This window comes from Gopherus evgoodei, chromosome 1 (assembly GCF_007399415.2).
Source record: "Gopherus evgoodei ecotype Sinaloan lineage chromosome 1, rGopEvg1_v1.p, whole genome shotgun sequence".
Taxonomy (NCBI): domain Eukaryota; kingdom Metazoa; phylum Chordata; order Testudines; family Testudinidae; genus Gopherus; species Gopherus evgoodei.
This window is the reverse complement of record NC_044322.1, coordinates 9040576-9062215: the sequence shown is the minus strand read 5'-3', so window position 1 is coordinate 9062215 and position 21640 is coordinate 9040576. Positions and strand designations below refer to the sequence as shown.

General features: G+C 46.3%; 1 protein-coding gene across 2 annotated transcripts in view; it reads right to left on the bottom strand.

Annotated features, from left to right (window-relative positions):
- DGAT2 (diacylglycerol O-acyltransferase 2) overlaps positions 1-21282 on the bottom strand; it is a 35970-nt gene extending 14688 nt beyond the window's left edge. Inside the window, exons 1-5 of one of the 2 annotated variants that reach the window (XM_030557597.1) lie at positions 21116-21282; positions 16288-16338; positions 8791-8910; positions 7362-7469; positions 5975-6045 (exon numbers count right to left, since the gene is read on the bottom strand). In XM_030557597.1, the coding sequence (XP_030413457.1) occupies positions 5975-6045; positions 7362-7469; positions 8791-8910; positions 16288-16338; positions 21116-21158 (393 nt within the window). In that variant the 5' untranslated portion in view covers positions 21159-21282. The remainder of the gene's footprint in view (positions 1-5974; positions 6046-7361; positions 7470-8790; positions 8911-16287; positions 16339-21115) is intronic. The other variant, XM_030557607.1, reaches the window with a different exon arrangement.
- Between the last annotated feature and the right edge of the window lie 358 nt (positions 21283-21640).

Sequence of the window (21640 nt, the reverse complement as noted above, 5' to 3'; positions counted from 1 at the left end):
AGCTTCCTAAGCTTATTTCTGCCCCACTAACTGATGTTATTCTGCTCCCTTACATGCTAACCTCACTAAATAGATTCCCTACACCTTTGGCAGCAGGTCAGTTTTGTATCCAGCATGATCTTTAACAGAAAGAGAGAAAGGACGCAGGATTCGTGTCTAGCTTCCTTGGCTTCCCAAGCCTTAGCAGTTTTGAAATACAGTACAACCTCCACTAAGTGCATCTTGCAGCACAGACAGCCTAGTGACCAAGCCTCACTTCTCAGACTTATGATACTAGAGTTTGGTCTCTTGTGCCTAAGACTTCATAAGTGCTACCCAAGAGATGCGACAGCCCACAGCCATGAGTATTCCACTCAGCAGCATAGCAAGCTTGGCTACAGGAGTGGCCAAAACCGAACTGGCTTCCTTGCTAATTCACAAAAGGTTTTACCATTCCTCCCCCCACACTCCATTATTGGCCCAACTGAGTGGGCTCTTCAAGCACTGTTCACGTGTTTTAAATTATTTGGGTTACAGTGGCAACTAGAGACACCATTGTGCTACGCGTTGTACATACATAGGAGCAAGTAGGAGGAACTGCCTCCTTAAGGAACTTACAACCTAGAGAGACAGGATATGTAAAGAAGCCAAAAACAGACGCATGGAGCTGAAGTGACAGTGAAGGTCACAGAGCAGGGCCATGACAAAGCTGAGTGTAAAGCAGAGATCTCTGGTCTCAGTCCTGTACCTGAACCACTAGATCACATGGCCTCCATTTTGTACCTTGTTTGTAGGGACAGATACCCAGCTTAGGAATACTTCATTCATAGCAATTTGCTTATAGCAGAGATACAAGTGTGATGGTGGTAGGATGGGCAGTAAGTGCTCCCGCCACCCAGGATGCAAACACTTTACATGGTTATGCACTTTAAGCAGGTTTGCTTTTAAATAGAAGTGTTTAGTACTACAGCACCTTTCACTGTTACAAAACATGTTGGTAGGTTGGGTAGATCAGAGCAGCAGAGACACAGTAGGAGAATTAAACACTGATTGTCAACTGGAGGCAGATGTTGAAGATTACACTGTTGCTCAATGATGGGAAAGATTCATACAGGGCAAAGTTCTGCATCACACAGTGTGATTTCCCCTCCTGTCTCCACCTTAATTAGGCAGCACGAGGGATTCTTGGACCCTTACTATCTCTCTTGTGCACTTCACCCAGTATGTAGCTGTGCAAGGACTGAAAAATGTAGACAGCACTTTATGGCGTATTTGCCCCCCCGAACATCCCTCCTCTGAACTAGCTAAAGCGGTTCACAAGCCAGGGGTCAGTTTAGGGAGTCACCAATCTGAGTAGCTGGTTTTAAAGCCATTAGTACCCTTGCTGACAGGTTTTTAATACTCTAGGATTTGAGAACCTTCCAGTAGGATATTTGTACTTCCTCCTACTCCCAAGCAGCCATGATGTCCTAGCACCTGATGCTTCCCAAGCCTACATCCCTTGTGTGTCAAGACAGCCTAGCCACTGGCACCTTTTTACGCCTCTCTCCCTTGTCGCACGCCCCTCTCTACAGGTACGCCATCTCACATGGTCATTTCTGCCTTTTAAACGCAGTCTCCTGTCTGGATCAGTGGAGCAAGCTCAGCTGTCACTACTCTTCAGCCACATGGTGACAGGCAGCCCAGTGAAGTATTTCAGTGGCAGCAGTGTGATCTAGACAAACCCTGAGCAAATTTTGATCTGATTTTAGAGAACATGATTAAGGAGTCAGAGCTGGCTCCTGCAAGCATTTTAGAAGGAGGCAGTAGCTGGTCTGGTATCACCCACATGCAGACCAGAGAGTATAGATTACACAGGAGCCATGTGTATGACACCATAACACATCTGAGTCCTGCCATTCATGGCATGTTTAGCTGCTCAATACTTCGAGGAAGTGGTCTCAGTCCCTCCATACCCAAGGTAATCCCCCCCACCCCCACCATCAGCATCCAGCAACCCTAATACATATATCTTACATTTATATAAAGCCTTCCAGCCTAAAGGTAGCATTTGCTCAACTCCTCCACAGCTGATGGCTGTGCCAGTTAACCCAGCTTCTAATTAGAATCACTGATAAACACTTCTGCAGAGTTCCGGTCTCAGATCACACCCAAGTGCACATCTGGCTGATTTTAAACGTCGAACAATCCTAAGCAGGTTTTTAGGACATAGTAGTTCACACCTTAATTCTGCCCATGCTGGCTCGTCACCGTTGCCAACACCAGCCTATCTGCTCTGATGGGAAAGTGGACACTTTCTAGGCAGTAGACCCAGGAGAGAACAGGGGTGTTCTTACCCACTCAAGTTAATCAGGCCCACTACAATATTAGCTGTTTACAACATGATGGTATGCTCCTGCCTCCGTGTTAGTAGCTAGGGGCAATGTCTGCATTAGCCTTGGGAAAGCTTTCCCAGCAGTGCTCAGAGCTTCAGCTTCACTCCTAGGCTCTGCTGTTTTAAGGCCTTTCTTCCAGCCGTGCTCAGAGCAGGTCTATGTGACTAACATTCTGGGGGCTGTGAAGAGAACACAGCTCTTTTGGGAAGTGGGAATCCACAGCATGGAGGGAAGGACACTTGCTATCACCAGTGGAGCTAACCCAGCAGCAGTGGGAAATGATAGCCAGGCTCCTAACACAGACAAGGCCACAGAGTACCAGGAATACCAGAATATGGTTCTTGCTTAAAAAGATACACATGGCTTCCAACCTCTGGAGAGGAAGGGCTAGTTGTGTTGTTGGCTGTTCAATACCCCACCCTGCCTAGGGGTGGGGAGGAAGAGCTACAGAAGGTCCTACCCAGTCATATAACAGGCATTTTTCAAACATGCTTCTAAATGTACCAAGGCCATTTGGCAGCCAAGGTACTTGAGTGCCCCTGTTTGTTTCTTTACATGGGACAGCCATGGTCATTAGGTATGTGATGCTGCACAGTGCTAGATAACCAGGACTTTGTTCCCAGCTCTCTATAGGGGTGGCGGCCCCTGCATTGCCATTGAAATGGGATCCCACTATGGGGAAGGTCAGCTGCCTTATACCCTTATATCAGCAGGAGTGTTCAGTCCGTCAGGGATGGATAGCATGCCTAGACCAAGCATGCGTCCTGATGGAGGGAATGAAGACCAAAGGACAGAGACGGAGCTATGTGCCAAAGACAACAGATGGGGAATCATTTGGATACACAAGAGGGCTCAAGAGAGCCCAGGATGAGAACTACACATACTGCAGCCTGAGTAGCTGGCATCATACTAGCATTCCTGCATGATGCAGCGAGATGGATCTGCGGCCACAGATTTGACAGCCCTGCCTGAAGGGGTCCTGCCCATTTGCCACTTTGGATTTTTGTAAGAGCTGTGCTCTCTACATAAGGTCGAAGAGGCAGGTGCCTGGTGCTGAGACTTCAGGGTGAGAGGACAACCCAGCCAAGACTGAATCCACAGCCAGTGGAGGACAGCCAGAAGGATCAAGCTAATTGCTTTTCCTCTGTTTAATATCCTCTTCCCCCCATGCCTGCCTGCTGCGTGACATTGTGTCACAGATGTTCCGACTCTGTGCTGAATCAGTTGCTGACTTCACGTTCCACTGTTTGTGTGACTAATAAACAATGCTTATCTAGAGTCACCATCTGCATGCAAGGCCCAAGGACCAGTGAAGTAGCAGTACACACTCTCCAAGGTAGCTGCAGGGAGATGGCAAGTCAGCAGGGAGTCATTTGGGCTAAGAAATCCCATAGGTGTTCAACAAGCTTTATTAGAAAACCCTGGGAGTTACAGTTTTGACAAGTTATTGTTTGATGTGCTTAGTTTTGCAGCTATGCTTCTGATTGCTAAGGCCAGCAAGGATCACTATTAAAAGCCAACAGACATCATCAAGTCCAAGTATTAAATATTATTGATGTATAGTATGTGTTAGCAAATACTGCTTTTTAATAGCTACCACTGCATTCCTAGAATAAGTATCTTGAATGACCTACCCTTCCTCCAACAGGCATTCTGAGAACAGACCTCTTCCCAGCTCCAAGCCCTCTAACTAGCCCTGAAGAGTCCTCAGCTGCACAGCAGGGTTACTTCCATGTGTGTTTTCCCTTCCCATGCACTTGCCAGTCCTTCCTCTCCTCAAGCAACCCATCCAGTTGGATCAGAATTATTAGCTGGGAGACTAGCTGAAGGGGCAGGAGGTGCACAGGCTAGAGCAGGGGTCTCAAACTCAAAACCACCACGAGGGCCACATGACAACTAGTACATTGGCCCAAGGGCCGCATTTATTGACACCTCCCCCCACTGTCCCTGGCCCTGCCCCCACTCCACCCCTTCCATGAGGCCCTGCCCCTTCCCACTCCTCCCCTGAAATCCCTACTCCAACCCTGCCCCATTCCAGCCCCCAGGGGGTGCAGGAGGGGTGTGGCAGAGGCTCAGGGCAGGGGGTCAGGGTGCAGCAGAGGTTTCAGGGCAGGGGGTTGGGATGCAGGAGGGGAGCGAGGGGCGGGCTCCAGCCTGATGTGCACTGGGGGCATGGCAGACTCCCTGTCTGCCTGCTCTGCCCCACGCTGGGAAGCGGCTGGAACTTGGGGAAGGAGGGGCGCAGGGGTGTGTGGGGCTGTTACTTCAAGGCACCGTCCCTAGCAGCTCCCACTGGCTGTGGTTCCCCATTCCTGGGGAATGGGAGCTGCTGGAGATGGTGCCTCAAGCAACAGCCCCCCCGACATCCCTGCGTCCCTCCTTCCCCAGATTCCAGATGCTTCCTGGAGTGGCACGGGGGCAGGGCAGGCAGGTGGGGAGCCTGCCCTGCCCTTGGTGCTGGTTGGGCCAGAGCTGCTCTACGTAAATGCTGGGGGAGGGGGCTGTGAGGAGCTTGAAGGGTGCAGAAAGTAACCCCACAGGCTGCATGTTTGAGACCCCTGGACTAGAGAATCAGAGAGCATTTGGAAGATGAAGAGGAGAGAGTGATTTCATGTCCAAGATACACCCACTTCCCCAGTGCTGGAGTCCCTCCCAAAGTAGCTACAAATACTTAGCAGCCTGCTCCACTTCAGCAGTGGCCATTTCCCGGGGGTGCAGGTCCATTGTTAGAGATGGAGACCTTTCCTCAGCTACCACCTACACATCTGCTGACAGTGCTGTGAAGTGGAATCCTGCTAATTCCAAGGTCTTGTACTGCAAAGTGGCATACAGGATGCCTTGAATTCTTTAGTTGTAAAGTGCTATGCTATAGCTTAATAAAACTGGCAAGTCTCAACCCCGGCTATCAATAACTTCAACAGCATCTCAGAAGCCCAGAGACAGAACAGCTATTTATTGAGGCTACCATGTGATCAAGCAGGTGCAATAAAAATTATTCCTGCCCCCCACCCCAAGGACTTTTTTCATATTGATAATAAAATTAAAAGTTTAGAAGTGATCGCCCCCTATTCCACCAGGGAGCCTTACGGGCAATAGACTGGATCTTGGCCTTAGGTGGTGTTCTATGAAATGAAGAGCACAAGATGCAGAGGGGATATAGCCTTTGCTTCACATGTTCTAGCTGGTGGGGAGGGGTGAACAGGAAAATCCATTGTTTATAGGATACTCTTGTACCACCAGATTTCTGCAAGGCAACTGATGCCTTGAGTCAATAGAGTCATCTCAAAAACCAATGACATTCCTATCAGGATTGATTAGGGATGCACCAAGTTTGCAATGCAAACGACAGACTGTTCTGGGGAAATACACATCACATGGTGGGATCCTAAATAAAGCACATTTTCTTATCTTGGTTTTCCAGTTTCAGATAAAGTAAGGTCTGTGTACAGAACAAGAGCTGGTTTCTTCATGTCAAAGGGTTTTGTTTGGTTTGGTATGTTTGTTTTTTTTAAAAAAAAACACCACACACAACAGCCAAGAGGTTACCACAAGACAAATCTTTAAGAGGAACAGAAGAGCCCTTTGTACAGTCAGGAGTAGAGCAAGAAAAGGTTATTTACCCGTACTGGAAAATAGTCTCTGAAGTATCTCCATATGGCCCAGTTTCTGACCCACTGGGACCTTCTTCCACCTTGGAAAAACAAGGAAGAAAGTGCAGTTTGAGAATATCAGTAGCAGTTTGGAAGGGCAACACCACTGATACCCATTAGAAGATCTCAGGGCAGCACAGATGCCCTGCAGCCCTGGGAGGCAGGGAATTGCAGAAGGCATGAAGGCTTTGTTTTCAGAGGTATGGAGCACCTGCACCTCTCCTTGGCTTCCACACTTCTGAAGAGAGTCAGGCCTTAGGCAACAACTGCATAGCAGAGTTGACAACTGAACCCCAAAGTCCCTCCCCCAAGTTCCAATGCCATGTAAACATTGGAACTGAAAACAGGGGTTTGTAGTATTAAGACATCCATGTTTACCATCTTTTGCATGAGTTTCTTCCCCTGAGAAAGTCCTATTAGCTCAGCCAGGATCTTTTTGCATTGAAAGCTATGTAGAGTTAAAGTCTGGCTGAGACATTAAGTCTTTAACGCCTGGTGATCCTAATTGCCCTCTCTAGCTATAAGAGCCCTTTTTCCCTACTAAGAAAGCTTATAAGCATGGGGAAACTGTATTCAAGTGTGTTAACTTAAGTAACCTGATCATTCTCAACTAGTTTCCACAAAACAGTAGGTCAATAGACATCTCCCATCAGACAGGGACTCAAACCCCCTGACGTGCATCACTAACCAAAGCAGCCACTTGATCTTAACTATAAGACTTCAACTTCCCCTGGGCTTTTGCCAAGTCAGGTTTTAATTTGGCTTGCAAGTTTTCAAACAGGACTTTGGAATCTCATAAGAACATTTAGAGACAAGTAATTAGCCTGGGGAGCACATTGCTACAAGAGCTTAGTTGGATTTAGAGAAGGGCTACACATTTATAAGGATAAGAATTTGCTGTCACTTCCCAGGACAACAGTCAGGCAGGCTATACGGGCTAGTCTACACAGGGAAGTCAGCGCACACCAAGCTAGAGCGTGAGTTTAAAGCGCATTAGCCACTCTGCACTAATTCCCCATGTGGGTCCTCCTGCCCTCATGTGCTTTAGCTTTGTACACTTCCAGAGTGCATTAGGCTGATGTGCACAAAGGCATACAGTACACATCCACACAGAGTTAGTGTGGAGTAAGTAGTATGCACCAGCTACTGCAGGCTGCCCCCCCACCATGTACAGACAAGCCTGTTATATGGCAAGCCAGCCACTAAGTGAAAAGAGTTCTATTCCCCACCTCCTCCTAACACACAGAAATTTCCATAGCTGTCTATTATGAGGAGCTTTGCACATTCTGGCATATGGCATGTCCTATGTAAAGCCTCTATCACACTAAGAGGCAGCATGCTACATTCGATGACTTACCTTTCTTTGGAGTATTCCAGTCAAACACCAGCCATGCCAAGTACACAGCTGCAATCACCCAGCAGTCTGTACAGAGTATGTACATGAGGATTACAGTGCATGCCACACCTGGAGTTGCCAGAGGGAAAGGGAGGAGATAAAAGAGGGGAAATGGCATGAAAGTCTCATTTTTGCAGAGCAGGTATCTCTATCAGCATGAACACCCCTTACTTTTGACCCTGACGTACTTAAGGATTTTTAAACTAAATCAGATTTAGTTGTTACAGATTAGTGACATCAAACTGAGACTAAGCCTTCGGCAGGGCCACAACAAAGCTTCATCCAGAGCAGCCTACTTCAGAGCAGTTATTTCCCTGTCCCTGCCTCAGAGTCCACAGGTTCTCCTTCTACTGCAGCGGGCTCCCTGGGCCTCATGAGGAAGAGATTCTGCTGCTAGTTCCGTTTTCTTGTGTCACAGGTAAGACTCCCGATACACTGGATATTCCCCAACACAAAAAGTTCCTCTCACACACCCTTGCACCAGGCTGGGACTTATACAAGAGCAGCAAGCACTGATTTAAAATTATGAGAGGGGAAAAAAATTCCATCTACGTCCCACTGACACGTCTGGAATGAAAGAGGAAATTCAACTGGAAACTTCTGGCAGGCAGTATATAGGCAGTGAACAGGAAGTATTTGACAACAGGCATGCTGATGGTGGCTCAAATCAGACTTGATGAGTTGGACAATGCAGTCCAGGTGCTCAGAGAGAGAGACTAGCCAACTTTGATTTACTTCAATACTAGTGATTATTAATCAAGGAAAAAAAATGCTTCTCTTCCTCCCACTCAGAGCTCCTCCTAACTAAGCAGGTATTAAAGCAGGAAGGAAAAGTCTTTGCAGCCGATATGATGGGCGCACAAGTGTCACCTATAAGACAGCTAGCTGCAAGCACTCCAGTGAGTTCTACTGGACTGGAATCTCCAGAGAAGAGAGTCACATTGCAAGAGGTCATTAAAAATTAGACTGAACAAAGCTTGGAATATATGGTAAGAAGTAGTCCATCAGTGCTGAGGAGATAAAGAATATAGAATCATGGGTCTTTCCACAGTGGCTGTCATTAGAAACAAAGATTGGATACTTTTTTCCCCACTACATTTGGAGCATTCATGGCAAGACATTTGTTATCTACAGAGCACAGACTGTACAGAAGGATTTTAAAAAGAGATCCGCATCTTTGTGCTCCAATACCTGCAGATCAGCCCTACTTACATGTGTGTAGTAATCCTTCCTATGTATTCTGTTTATCTAGCCATAGTAACACCCTGTTCTTAAGCAACAGAGGGAGACCCAACAGGTTCTACCTTAGCTGTTAATGACCATGGTTTGATTTCTGCCAGGACAGTTTTAAATCAAGAATCTTCATTTTCAAATGAAAGTTATTTCTTACCCATGACAAGGAAAGTAAGGACCCATTGCAGCACAGATATAATCTGAAGTTGCTTCTCTACTTTGGACTTGGACAACCAGGATAAATCCTGCAGAGCAGAGAGGATGCTTGACCCAGTACCTAAGAACAGAAAAATAAAGATAAAAATTATTCTGTACATCCATTTAGAACAAAGCCACATTTGAAGTGAAAAACAGAAGGCATAGAACATGGAGTTCTATACTGTATTACAGAAATCACTTCTAGTTTAAGATAACTAAACCGGATGTATGTAGTTTACATTAGTCTCTTGGATGTCATCTCACTAAGGAAAAAAGCCTGAAGAGAAAACCTGTTATTCTGTAACTAAACAGAGCTGTTCTATAAATGCTTGCCATGACTGTTGGGAGCACTGAAGAGGATTTCTGCTGCTTTGCAAGTCCAGTAACATGGAGCTTACAACCAAAAACCTCTGTAATAAACATTAAAACTCCAAGTGTCCTTTCAGCCTTCCTAGTACTTTGAAGTTTACATTACAAGCCAGTGATGGTCACACTGCAAGGTGTATTAATACATCTAGCGGTTTGCCCCAGGAACCTTTTCCATACCCAACTGCCAATTGCTGGGACACTCTGAGGCCAAAGGCAACTTGCTCAGTTTCCCCAGTTTACAGCTTGTGAAAAAAAACTAAATCATATTATAATCCTATGCTAGATCAAGCCACTGAGAACTATTCTTAAAGAGACACTGTCAGCTTCATGTTTGCAAACAGGCCAATAAAGCAAACCACAAAAAGCAAACAATTGCACTACAATAATCACTATCATTCAGACACTTCCAGATTTTTTGCACATAAAAAGTTGTTATTTACAAGTAGATTTTTGACTAAGCAGACAGCTGGAAAGTTACACATTTACAGCTCCATCAAGATGGAAACTCCAAGTGTAAAGGAATTTGGCTTCTGGTTAATCATTAACAAGCTTTTAAAGTGTATACTATGTTACTGGTCAGTGTCCAAATCTTTTGCTTGCAGCAAGTACCAATAGGTCTACAAAGCACTGACCAGGAGTGTAAAAGCTACAGAAGTCAGTGACAGATTACTGTTATAGTGTTAACTTAGGGGAGAGTTCTCCACTACAGCAACATGTGCATGCTTTAACCGAACATCAAGTCCTGATTAGTTTAAGATAAATGGTGGCATGAACAAGTGACAAGAAATATACTGCTAACTACTTCTTAGCAGATTTAAACTAAGGCTAGCTGTTCATGGCTTGCCAAGCAAGCTCTAGACTGAAGGAATACACTTGCAGGTGCTAGCTTGAATATGATTTCTATAAAAAATGTCCTGTTTGTTTCAATAAAAGCTTGAGATGTAGCCTTACAATTAGTTTGATTGAAGCCACAAGTGCTATATACCAATGTTAGCTAGAAGCCACTGTTAATGCACAAGCCCAAGCACAAGCATCTTTAAGTTTTCCTTTGAAATGAGCCATGTGATGTTATGTGAAGTTAGATTCCATAAGAGGTGAGAAGTGTGTTTGGTAACACTGAACTATTCCATAGGGAGAACTAGTATGAGAGTTAGAAATTAGATAGGTAGCTTTCCTCCTATGGCAGGTCACTGGCCTGACTTTAGCTCAAAATGGCCATAAAGCAGACAAGCACTGACAGCTTGTGAGAGGAGCCTCCATTCAGTTCTTTAAGGACATGTTAGTTCACAGTCTATACTAATTGGTCCCCTTGCTGGCAGTCCCAGCAGAGGCATTAAGGACTGAATGAGTATTAAGGCACAGAGGAACAGCACAGGGAAGGCCATGGGGATGAAGTCTAGTGTAGACTTCAGACCCCTGTGAAAGCAGAATGAATTATATTGTAAAAATAAGAATGGATTAAAGAAATGTGTATGTACCTTTAAGCAGAAATAAGAAGTGTTGAAATACAGGTGCCAGGAAAAGAAACATTAGGCATAAACAAGGGTGCTAATGGTGAAACATTAACAGAAGATTGGTAATAGTAAGGAAATAAGATAGTTTTAAACTTATTAGATTCTGCTTCTTTTGTTATCTTGTTAAGTGCTCGCCCTTTTATTTGTATAAATAAGTAGTTTGTGTCTTGCATGGTGCTCACATTATCTGGGTGTTATTAGCAGAGAGCTGTGCTAATAAAACAGAGTGGTCTGACAAACTGAGTTCTGAGTCTAACTTTGACACCCCTCATTATCCAAGACCTGTGGGGATGTCCCAATTTACTGGGAGCTGTGTCTAGAAAGACATGTTTTGGGGGGGGGGGACGGACAGAATTCAAAACAAGTGTCATTGTCAGGGCAATAGGCGTACGACTCTGTAACATCACATATTTACTGTCTAGGACACACCCCAGCTACACAAGCCCCTTGTCTCAGATAGTACCGGGAGGCCACTGAACCCTCAGGGCTCTTCCTCCTCCCTACTCCGCAGCTGTCACTGGGGGACAGGATCTCTGCAGGCATCAGGAGCAAGGAAACGAAGCCCTTTGCTCAGTTATGGAGCATGTACTCCGGTGTCACAGGGGCTGTGAAGATGCCACTAACGAGTCAATGGCACTTCCCAGGGACTGAGGAAGTCCTAACTGGGTCTCTTCTCCCTCCCCAGCCCAAATTAAGTAGGCATCTGTAGCTCCTCCCATTATTTGTGTTACAGCAGCACCCAGGTTCCAGTCAGGACCCCACTGCAGTAGGTGGTGTGCAAATAGTGGAACAGAGGCTACCACAGGTCACCCAGCAGGTCAGTGATTGAGCTAGGAGTAGACTCCCAGTTCAGTGCATTGTCCACTGGAACACCTTGCCTCTGGATGGTCCACCCAGCAAATCCTCTTCAGCCCCCATGACTGAGGAGTGCGACACTGCTTTGTAGGGGAAGGAATCAGCCCACCCACCTCCTTTTGAGGTCATTACTAGACAAATCGGAGGGAATCCTTGTACTGGAATGTGACCAATCTAATGTGAGCATGCAGACCTTCTGCAAGTTACAGTAAACACACTGCCGTCTGTCACACTGGAGGGGGCCCCCAGCACTTACAATTCACATGCAAATACAGTCAGATGCAGGTCCAAACTCGGAGGACAGAAGTCACAAGTAGCTAACCAGAGACACTGCAAGCATACTAGACAGGACATTAGAGGCAGCATAAGAGAAGGGAAGCAAGCTTTGCCTGTTCTGAAGTGCACTGTTTAGAGGGATGTGAGGTTTGTAGTACTTAGGTTTAATTGAGAAGTTAATGAATTTGAAGGCGTTTCCAGTACAAAACTAGACCCCAAATCCAACAGAACATGGCACAGTTTTAGAACTGCATTTTTACATTCTCTCCCTGTTGTTGCTGTCAAAGGCACAGCTTCTCCTTGTTTTGAGAAGTTGGCTGGTGCATTTGATGAAGATGTGTGTAAAGCTGTGTGTAGGGGAGGGATAGCTCAGTGGTTTGGGCACTGGCCTGCTAAACCCAGGGCTGTGAGCTCAATCCTTGAGGAGGCCATTAAGGCCTCGTCCAGACTAGGGGAGGAAAATCGATCTTAGATACGCAACTTCAGCTACGTGAATAATGTAGCTGAAGTCGAATATCTAAGATCGAATTACTCACCCGTCCAGACGGCAAGGGATCGATGTTCGCGGCTCTCCGTGTCGATTCCGGAACTCTGTTCGGGTTGATGGAGTTCCGGAATCGATGTAAGCGCGCTCGGGGATCGATATATCGCGTCTAGACTAGACACGATATATCGATCCCCGAGCAATCGATTTTAACCCGCCAATACAGCGGGGTAGTCTGGACCTGGGCTAAGACTAGAGTTTAGATGCAAGACATTCATCTCACTGTGATGCTAACAATACCAAACCCCAGAAGAAAGTTAACATAAGGAATATCTGCATGTTTATCAGCTTGAAGGGAATTCCATTAAGCCTGCCTAGCAACCTGTCCTCCCAAGAGGAGGGGCAACTTTCCTAACTGTGGATAGACAGGTGTTTGAGGGGAAACATCCAAAATAGGAACAGCCTTGTCTGAAAAGGAGGCTTAACAGTACAGATTAGCATCTGCTGAATTGTAATTGAAGTCTAAAAGAATTCAATGAAGTCAGGCAGAGTGGATGAGACTATGCAGATTTAGGATTACAGTACATAAAATTAAGGGAAGGCTCTTCCTTTGGCAGCAGTCACCTACAACAGATAGCTTGACTAGCACCGATTCTCAGGACCGCTTTTGTTTTAACTTGCTTAAAAGGAATAATTGCAACACAATTGTAAAGAGACCAAGGCAGCAGAAGTACTTAACTTCTTAACCTTGTAAGATAATTGGGGAAAAAAAGGCAAGGGGGTCTTTATAAGTAAAATGAATTGTGGAATTGCAAGCCAGGCTACTCCACTGCCATCTGCAGTGACCATATCGTGTCAGGATATTTTGTTGAATCCTTTAAACCAAAGGCATCTTCAAGTCTGACAAGAGAAGGATTCTACACTTGCAAATAATGAAGGACTTGGCATAGGGTATATCTTATACCAGTAGTCCCCAATGCAGTGCCCACAGGTGCCATGGTGCCCGTCAGGACATCCGTGTGCACCCACATAGTGGCCGGCAGACAAGCATCTGCCGAAATGCTGCTGAAAAGCAGCAGCCTCAAGAGGCGTCACTGCTGAAATGCAAGATCAGCAGTATTTTGGCAGTGACACCTCTTGACATTGCTGCTTCTTGGCAGCATTTTGGCGGATGCTTGTCCACCAGCCACAGTCCTTGGTCGCTCATCATCTGGCACGCACCACCCAGAAGAGGTTGAAGACCACTGCCTTATACCATCCAGCAAAGTCCACCAGGAGTGTGGCTGTTGGCAAATCCAGATCTAGGAGAACTCCTACTGTTGTAGTTTTTGGCAAAAGCCGAACTGCCTTAGTGTAAGCCTTAACAGACGGCCTGCAAGATACAACTAGAATAGCTCCTCTGCAATAATCAGAGTGGTACACACCAATCTTGTCCAGCATCCTGCCTCCAAGAGTGCTGGAGGAGAAGACCTAGCCTACAGCCAGTTGTACAATACTTTTCCCTGTGGGACAGTTTCCTCCTGGAGACAGCCAGCAATTCGTTTATACCAAAAGCATGAAAACCTAATCCTTTTAATTTTGTCTTAGTATATACTTGCAGGTGCTGCTATTCAGAGGTATGTTTAATTACCTTGAGTAAGTCCCTACACTCTCCATTCTTGGAGTGGGTCCCTATCCTCTTTCTCCTGAACCAAGCGCCTGTTTCATCCTGTTAGACTTGTTCTTCAGCATTTCCTGGATGCTATAAACAGATGGGCTATTTACTCTAGTGACAACCCCTAATACTGGGTATTGCTGATTGGCAGTATGCTACCACCCACACACCCGTGCTTGAAACTGCACTATACATCACGTATGCTAAGATTTGATGCTTCATGGTGAAGTGACACATACTCCAGAGCAAATGCACAGCTATGAAAAGCTATTTATCAGAAGGAGATTTAACAGGTCGCTAAATGTTTGGTTTTCAGAAAGTGACTCAGTTACAAACATTAATCCAACAAAATAAAAGCCTATTATGAATTGTTTACCAGAAGTAATTCAGAGAGCTTTTCAAGAGGGATTACTTCGAAGCAGAACTGTAAACTCAAGTTTGTGCTAAATGCTTAGCCAGCTTTTTGGCATGGAAAGTTTTAGATTAGTTATTTAGACTTCTGACTTAGTCCTTTCCAGTTCCTTAGTGTGGGACAGAATGATGTATTCAGGGATGCTGCAGTTCATGCCAAGACTTCTTGGTAGTATTAGGTTTGTTAGAGATCCCAGAGGAGGTTTGAGAATTTGTAAAGGTGAATTACAGTATACCTCCAAGTTGGCTACTCTGCACAGCTTATTTACTGGTGGCATTAACTGTAATTCTTCCTTGTCCTCTGCTCACAGGGAATCTCCCAACAACTGCAATGAGTTTGCCAAGGAGTCCCCTCCTCCGACCTAGGTACTAGAGGTCATAAATTACATGACTAACAGATGACAAATTTTGACTTGATCAGAAGGACTGGTCATAGATCAGCCATAAGTGTTATATTCTAAGCTATTAGTGTATAGTCTCAATACATTTCCCCTAGAACTTAAGAAGACACCTCCATGTCCCCAGCATCCCCTTTCCATTTCTGGAAGAAAATGAGACTGGTTCTATTTAAACACCCATGGTTAGCCCATTTATGAGGGGAAGCAAAGAAGATACAAACTGACCTGGTCTTTGATAACCATTTACATTAATCTCTTCCCTGGGTCCAAAGTTTAATCCTGCAAAAATAGGAGCTTCCATCTTCTACCGAAGACAGTTAGTAACTGTTCTTTGGTCCCATTCACTATCCACTCCACTTTGGAATGTTTACTGGCTGCAGTTATGGCCACCCGTTCCAGAACACCGTTCCAGGAATGGGACTACAGACAGCACAATCTCCCATCCAATAATACGAAGCACATTCTTAGCAATCATGTCAAGCAGGCACAGCTCTTTGAGGCGACAGGATCAGGACACTGAACTACACCACTGCCCATGCCCAACTGCAGGAACGATTGAATCACTTCTCTACATCACCTAGCACTTTGGAAATTACCTGGGCAACAAGAGGGCTTCAGCATTTTTATTGAGGGCACAAAACTTAGGTGTATCTGCCTTGCTTTATCTCTGGCCAAAAACAGCTGAAAGTTTTGCAGAAAAAGCATCAGGCACCTCTGGTTGCAGTTAAGGAACCACACTACCTCCAAAATCCCCTCCAGTGCTTGTCAACTTGAAGAATAATTAGAAAAGAACAGATTCCCTTCAGGCTTCAATATGTACGCAGTAGATGATTCTCTGTGAAGATCACATGAGTCTCAAAGACCCCCCCATGACAGTAAGTCAGAAGGACTAAGGAGAGCACCACCAGTAGCACCAAGCTCAGTGTTTCATAGGTACTTATGGATAGATTTTTACACACTATTTTTCCACCCCATCCTCCTTTGGCAAGTTCCATGAGATTGGATATTCTAATTCAGTCTGAGCTTGAATAGCAGTTATACAGCCACTGATCCTCTGTGGCAGGTTGCCCATTTCTAAGCATCTGAAAGATGCCTTCCAGCAGGATTATGAACTGTGTTGGTCTACAGTCTACAACTGGCATAGCCTTCATATGGAATTCCCTTGGCGAGAAGGATCCAAAGAACTTTGGAGAGTAGATATGTTGCAATATTGCCCCAAGTACGGCATGCTGCTCAGACCTGGAAACAGACTGGTAGATCTTAAAGATTTCCTGAATACTAGCATCCTGTAAAGAAGCAGATACTGAGGAGAGTGGTGATGGAGAGTTACTATTGTCTGCCTCCACTTAAAGGAATGACAGCCACATAGAGGAACTCCAGTGGCATTACTGATTGTTTGAGAGGAACAGGTAAAAATCTCAGATGATCAGGATACGGACTTGGTTGTGCCTTTTTGCCAGGTTTCATCACTCCCCTCTTCACTCAGATCACTCACCTATTCTGGTTCCTACTACAGCCTCTTTCCATTCGCACTTGGTACCTGAAACTGCAAGCAGAACAGCTGTTGATCCTTAAGCCTTGTCCTATAGTGACTTTTAAGCCACCAGTGCAAACTCTAGTGAAGACGCTATTTACAATAGTGCATTTTCATTTGTACCAGTGCAGGTGTTCTCAAACTGGGGGTCAGGACCCCTCATGGGGTTGCAAAGCTATTACAAGAGGGGGTCACGAGCTGTCAGCCTCCACCCCAAACCCTGCTTTGCATCCAGCATTGATGCTGCTGCTAAATATATTAGCAAGTGGTTTTAATTTATAGGGGGGGGTCACACTCAGAGGTTTGCTATGTTAAAGAGGTCACCCTTTAACAAAAGTTTGAGAATTACAGTACCAGTGCATCTTATCCTGGTGCTGAACCTGAGTAAACTGTACTACTGTAAATACCTGTAAGCCATTTACACTGGTGCCCTTACAGAACGGACTGCCCCAAGCAGAATTTATACCCAAAATAAGGGAGAGGAGCCAGAGACTCCACAGAACAAAAAACTGCTAGGTTTATGCAAATCACAGCTATTTTACAGGTTTCAGTTTTAGCTCTGAACAGTGCTAAAAGCCAGAGCATTACTGTAGGAAGAAAGGGCTGCTGGAAGAAACAGCAGTAACCAGGGCCAGATTAGCCTGTAGTGCCTGGTGGCAAATGTCCAGGGCCTGGATCCAGAACGAAACTTTGCCCAGGCCAACTAAGCTTTGCGAGGCATTGCACAAACACCTAGTGAGAATTCTTGCCCTTATGAGGCTACAATCTAGATTGACAAAATCAGGGGATAAGAGGGAATCAGAGGCAGACAGGTGAAGTGATCTGCCCAGTGTCACAGTAGATCAGTGGCAAAACTGGGGAATATAATCCAGGACTTCTAACTACCAGCTCAGTGCACTATCCACTAAGGCACACTGCCTCTAAATCCCCTGTTCCCTGCCAGGTGAATCCCACTGTACAGTTTCTGTAAAGAGACAAAACTCATTCCAGTGATACAAGAGGAATCACAAGGTTCCACAGCTTCTCTGGGTGAGGCCCTTCTTGTTTTTACAGACAGGCTTTTAACACACACACTTTTGCTGCCCTAAGGGGGAAAACCGCTCAGACTGTTGCCCGAACTGCCAAAGCAAAAAAAGCCATCTGGACTGTGCTGCCCCAAGAATGGACGGACTGCCGCCCCTTAGCATGTGCCGCCCCAGGCACATACTTCCTCCGCTGGTACCAGAAGCCAGCCCTGGGAATCAGTCACTTCTGACAAATTACAGAGCTGTGAACAGCTTGCAAGCCTAGAAAGTGGTGACATTTAATTAACTTGCACCATGAAGGAAGCTGCAGTTACCAAGGCAATACCTTCCTTCCAAGGTGAACAAGTCACACTTGTAGAAGAATGAGGTGTACTTGTGCCACCTTAGAGACTAACAAATTTATTTGGGCATAAGCTTTTGTGGGCTAAAACCAGACAGTCTCTATGCAAAAGAATAAATGGACACAAATCAGATGTCAAGAATTATAACATTCAAAAACCAGTCAGAGAATACTTCAGCCTCCCTGGTCACTCAATTACAGATCTAAAAGTCACAATAAAAAACTACCTTCAAAAACAGACTCCAATGAGAAACTGCTGAATTTGGAATTAATTTGCAAACTGGACACCATTAAGTTAGGCTTGAATAAAGACTGGGAGTGGATGGGTCATTACACAAAGTAAAACTATTTCCTCATGCTAATTCCCCACCCTCCCATATCCTCCCCCCATTGTTACACCTTCTTGTCAATGGTTGGAAATGGGCCATCCTGATTATCACTACAAAAAAGTTTTCTCCTGCGGATAATAGCCCACCTTAATTGATTAGCCTCATTATAGCTGGTAAGGCAACACCCATTTTTTTCATATTCTCTGTGTATATATCTTCCTACCATATTTTCCACTGCATGCATCCAATGAAGTGGATTTTAACCCACAAAAGCTTATGCCCAAATAAATGTGTTAGTCTCTAAGGTGCCACAAGTCATCCTTGTTCTTTTTGCTGATACAGACTAACATGGCTACCACTCAAACTTGTAGAAGCGAATTTGCAAATGCATCAGTGCAGGCCTGAAGGGAAACAGACCTGCATGGAGAATTAAGGCAGCTTTCCATCTCTACATCAGATTATTGAGTTAAGGCCAACTACACTGTACATAAACCACAGGCCACTTTAAAATATGCACATGCCCTAAATACATTATTAACATATTGGCTCAGAATGGGCCTCACAAAGGAGGTGCCATTGGGGTCTGTCAGGTCAGTGCTACATATTTGATGCCTTCCATGATTGATTTAGTCTTTTCTTAAGAGAGTAAGAAAAGTACAAGAGTGGAGTAGCGCAGTTTACACTGCTCTGTCAGCTCATGTCACAGGCTCTCATCTCCAAATGGCACCTAGAAAAAAAACTCTGCTTTTGTCAGTTTAGCACAACTTTTTGCTTTTATTTATTAATGGCCAGTAGTGTTCTCAGTGCTGACCAGGACAGCAAAATACACAGTTGCTTTTCCAAGATCCTACATCAGAACTACTCACACAGAGCCCTGTATAGGTGCAGACATCTCCTGATTCCATACTGGAGTAACCCACACACCTCCTGGGTGTGGTGTTCTGTGGCACTGAGACCACTTAGAATGAAGGAGTCTGCTACAGCCTTAGCTAAGAGCCATGGGGCTTTTAGCTCATGCTTAGAGGCTCATGCATTTAGCTCCAGAGATCCCAGATTCAATCCCACCCATGGATGAGCAGGGACTGTCGGTGTTACACAGGCATCCACATCAAAGCTATGTGCAGGATTGGAGACCAAAAGACACATGCAAGTCAGAGAGTGGGTCATCCCCCACTCCCCAGCTCTGCCTGTTGGCAAACCCTGCCTGGACAGATCACTTTACCTCAGGGCCACTATTTCCTTTCCCACTCTTTGTCCAATGTCCACTCAGTTCTTCAGAGCAGGAGCTGTCTCAACAGGTACGTGTACAACACAATGGGGTCTCCAGGCCCCACTGTGTTACAGATCAAGTGTGGGTGATTTTTAAAGTTTCAGTTTATCAAAGTTATGTAAAACTGTACCTGTGTGTAAGCCCTGCACCACTGCTAAAAGGCCAGTAAACCTGTTTCTCTAAAGGGCAGAGAACAGGCTCTGAAGCATAAACATTTGCACTTGCCAAGTTTATTGCTGCTGTACCTTCAGAGGCCTTGTTTACTGAGACCCAAGGCAGCGGTAACACAAGCTTCCTCACATTACTTCAGGGTTGAGGTCACTGGACAGGCAAAGGTTTGACACTCCCTAGATGGTGTGTTCAGTGTCTATAAGGCAGATAGTTTGTCAAGCTGGAAGTCTCCTTCAGGGCAGTCTCCTCACCACAGCTGAGAACCACCAACCCCATTTCACTGGGGAAATGGGAGGAGAGTTTTGTATTGGTGGGTAGAGGTGAAAGGAAGTCTTAGCCACTAACTCATGCTGCCCTGGATAAAAGCCTATTTTTTACACTTAATCTTTAAGATGTTTTAGGGAGATGGACATCAGTCACTTCTTTCCAGCTTCCTCCTACTGGCATGAGTATAGGAAAAGTAGCATTTAAGAAACTAAATTAAGTTTTCACAGCTAGTTTCCAATGTCATTTGCAGCCACAAGGCTGATAAAAGCTATTACATTCCTCTTCCCCTCGCACACAAAAACCCATATGTTAAGAAAATCAGACCCTCAGGGGCTCTGTTTCAGGAACACATCAAACCCAGAAAGACACTTGTGACAGGCTTTGAGGCAGCAGAGCCTGACAAACTCTGCAGCTTTTCCAAGGCTCACTGAAGAGTAGACACCACACACACACACGCAGACCTCTGTGGAAGCCTCCAAAAGCTACAAACAAGGTATTTTTCCCTGTCCTTAAGACAGTGGCTCTCAACCCTTTCCAGACTACTGTGCCCCTTTCAGGAGTCTGCTTTGTCTTGTGTGCCCCTAAGTTTCACCTCACTTAAAAACCTACTTGCTTACAAAATCAGACAAACACAGAAGTGTCACAGCCACACAGTTCCTGAAAAATGGCCAACTTGAGCATTGTGTCTGTATGAAATTTCAGTGTGTCCTGACTTCGCTAGTGCTTTTTATGTAGCTTGTTGTAAAACTAGGCAAGTATCTAGAGAAGTTGGGTGTTCCCCCAAAAGACCTCTGTGTACCCCTAGGGGTACCACATAACCCAGGTTGAGAACCACCACCACCTTAAGATACAGCCATACTGGTACTGGGGAAGAGAGAGAGGGCAGATGTAGCCTCACAACATATGTCTGCCAAGGCCCTGCCCACATGAAAAGCCAAGCAGCCAGCGGCGCACCTGCCACAGAGTCATGCTACAAACACCCCTGCAGCAGGCATGTTCTTCAGTCACACAATCAACAGGCAGGAAAGAAACCCCCAACGCAGCGCAGCCGGATGTGTGGGGGCCGGGGGCGCAGAATGCCTAATACAGCGGCCAGCCCGCTCCAGACTTCGCACCGCTCACCTCCTCATGGTGCAAAACACCCCTCCACTCCCCCCACCCCAGCCCCTTGCACCCAGATTGCAGCTCCGTGCCTGCAGAAGGAGCACCACGCCGGCCCCTTTTCCCCCCCATGTAAAGCCTAGGGGGATGGGAGACCCAGGAGCCGAGACCGGCCCGGGAGGAAGACGCTGGGTCGGCTGCGAAGTGGCTCGCCCGCGGCCGGTCCATATAGAGACATATGGCCCTGCGAGGCTCGGGGACCGGCCGCTAGGAAGGCTGCGGTTACCTCGCAAGACGCCCGAGTAGGCGGCGATGATGGTCTTCATCATGGCTCAGCATCGGCGCCCCCCGGGCAGGTCCATAACGCACCCCCCTGGGGCCGGGGCGTCTGTGGGAGGCAGAGTCCAGCACCGCCCGCAGCCCGACCCACCCAGCGCCCCGCACAGCCCGGCGGGCCGCGCCGCACTCCTTTATATCGGCCGGCCTGGGGCTGCTGGGGGGAGGGGGTGCGCGCAGGCGCCCTCCCTGCCTCTCCCTCGGGGATTGTGATGCGGCTGCCAGCCAGTGATATATGTGTGTGTGTGTGTGTGTGTGTAAGAGAGCTGGAGGGAGGGGGCGTTAGCTCCAGAGGGAGCTTTCTGAACATAGATATTTTGATAAAAGATGTTGCAAAAAAGCCTGTGTGTTGCAAGCGGGGGGGGGAGGTGATTTCAGTGGCAATATCTTGCAAGCGAAAGGAAATGCAGTTCCACCCCCGCCGCCCCGGTAGGTGCGTGGGGCCGGCGGAATGGCTGCGGGCGGCCCTTGGTGC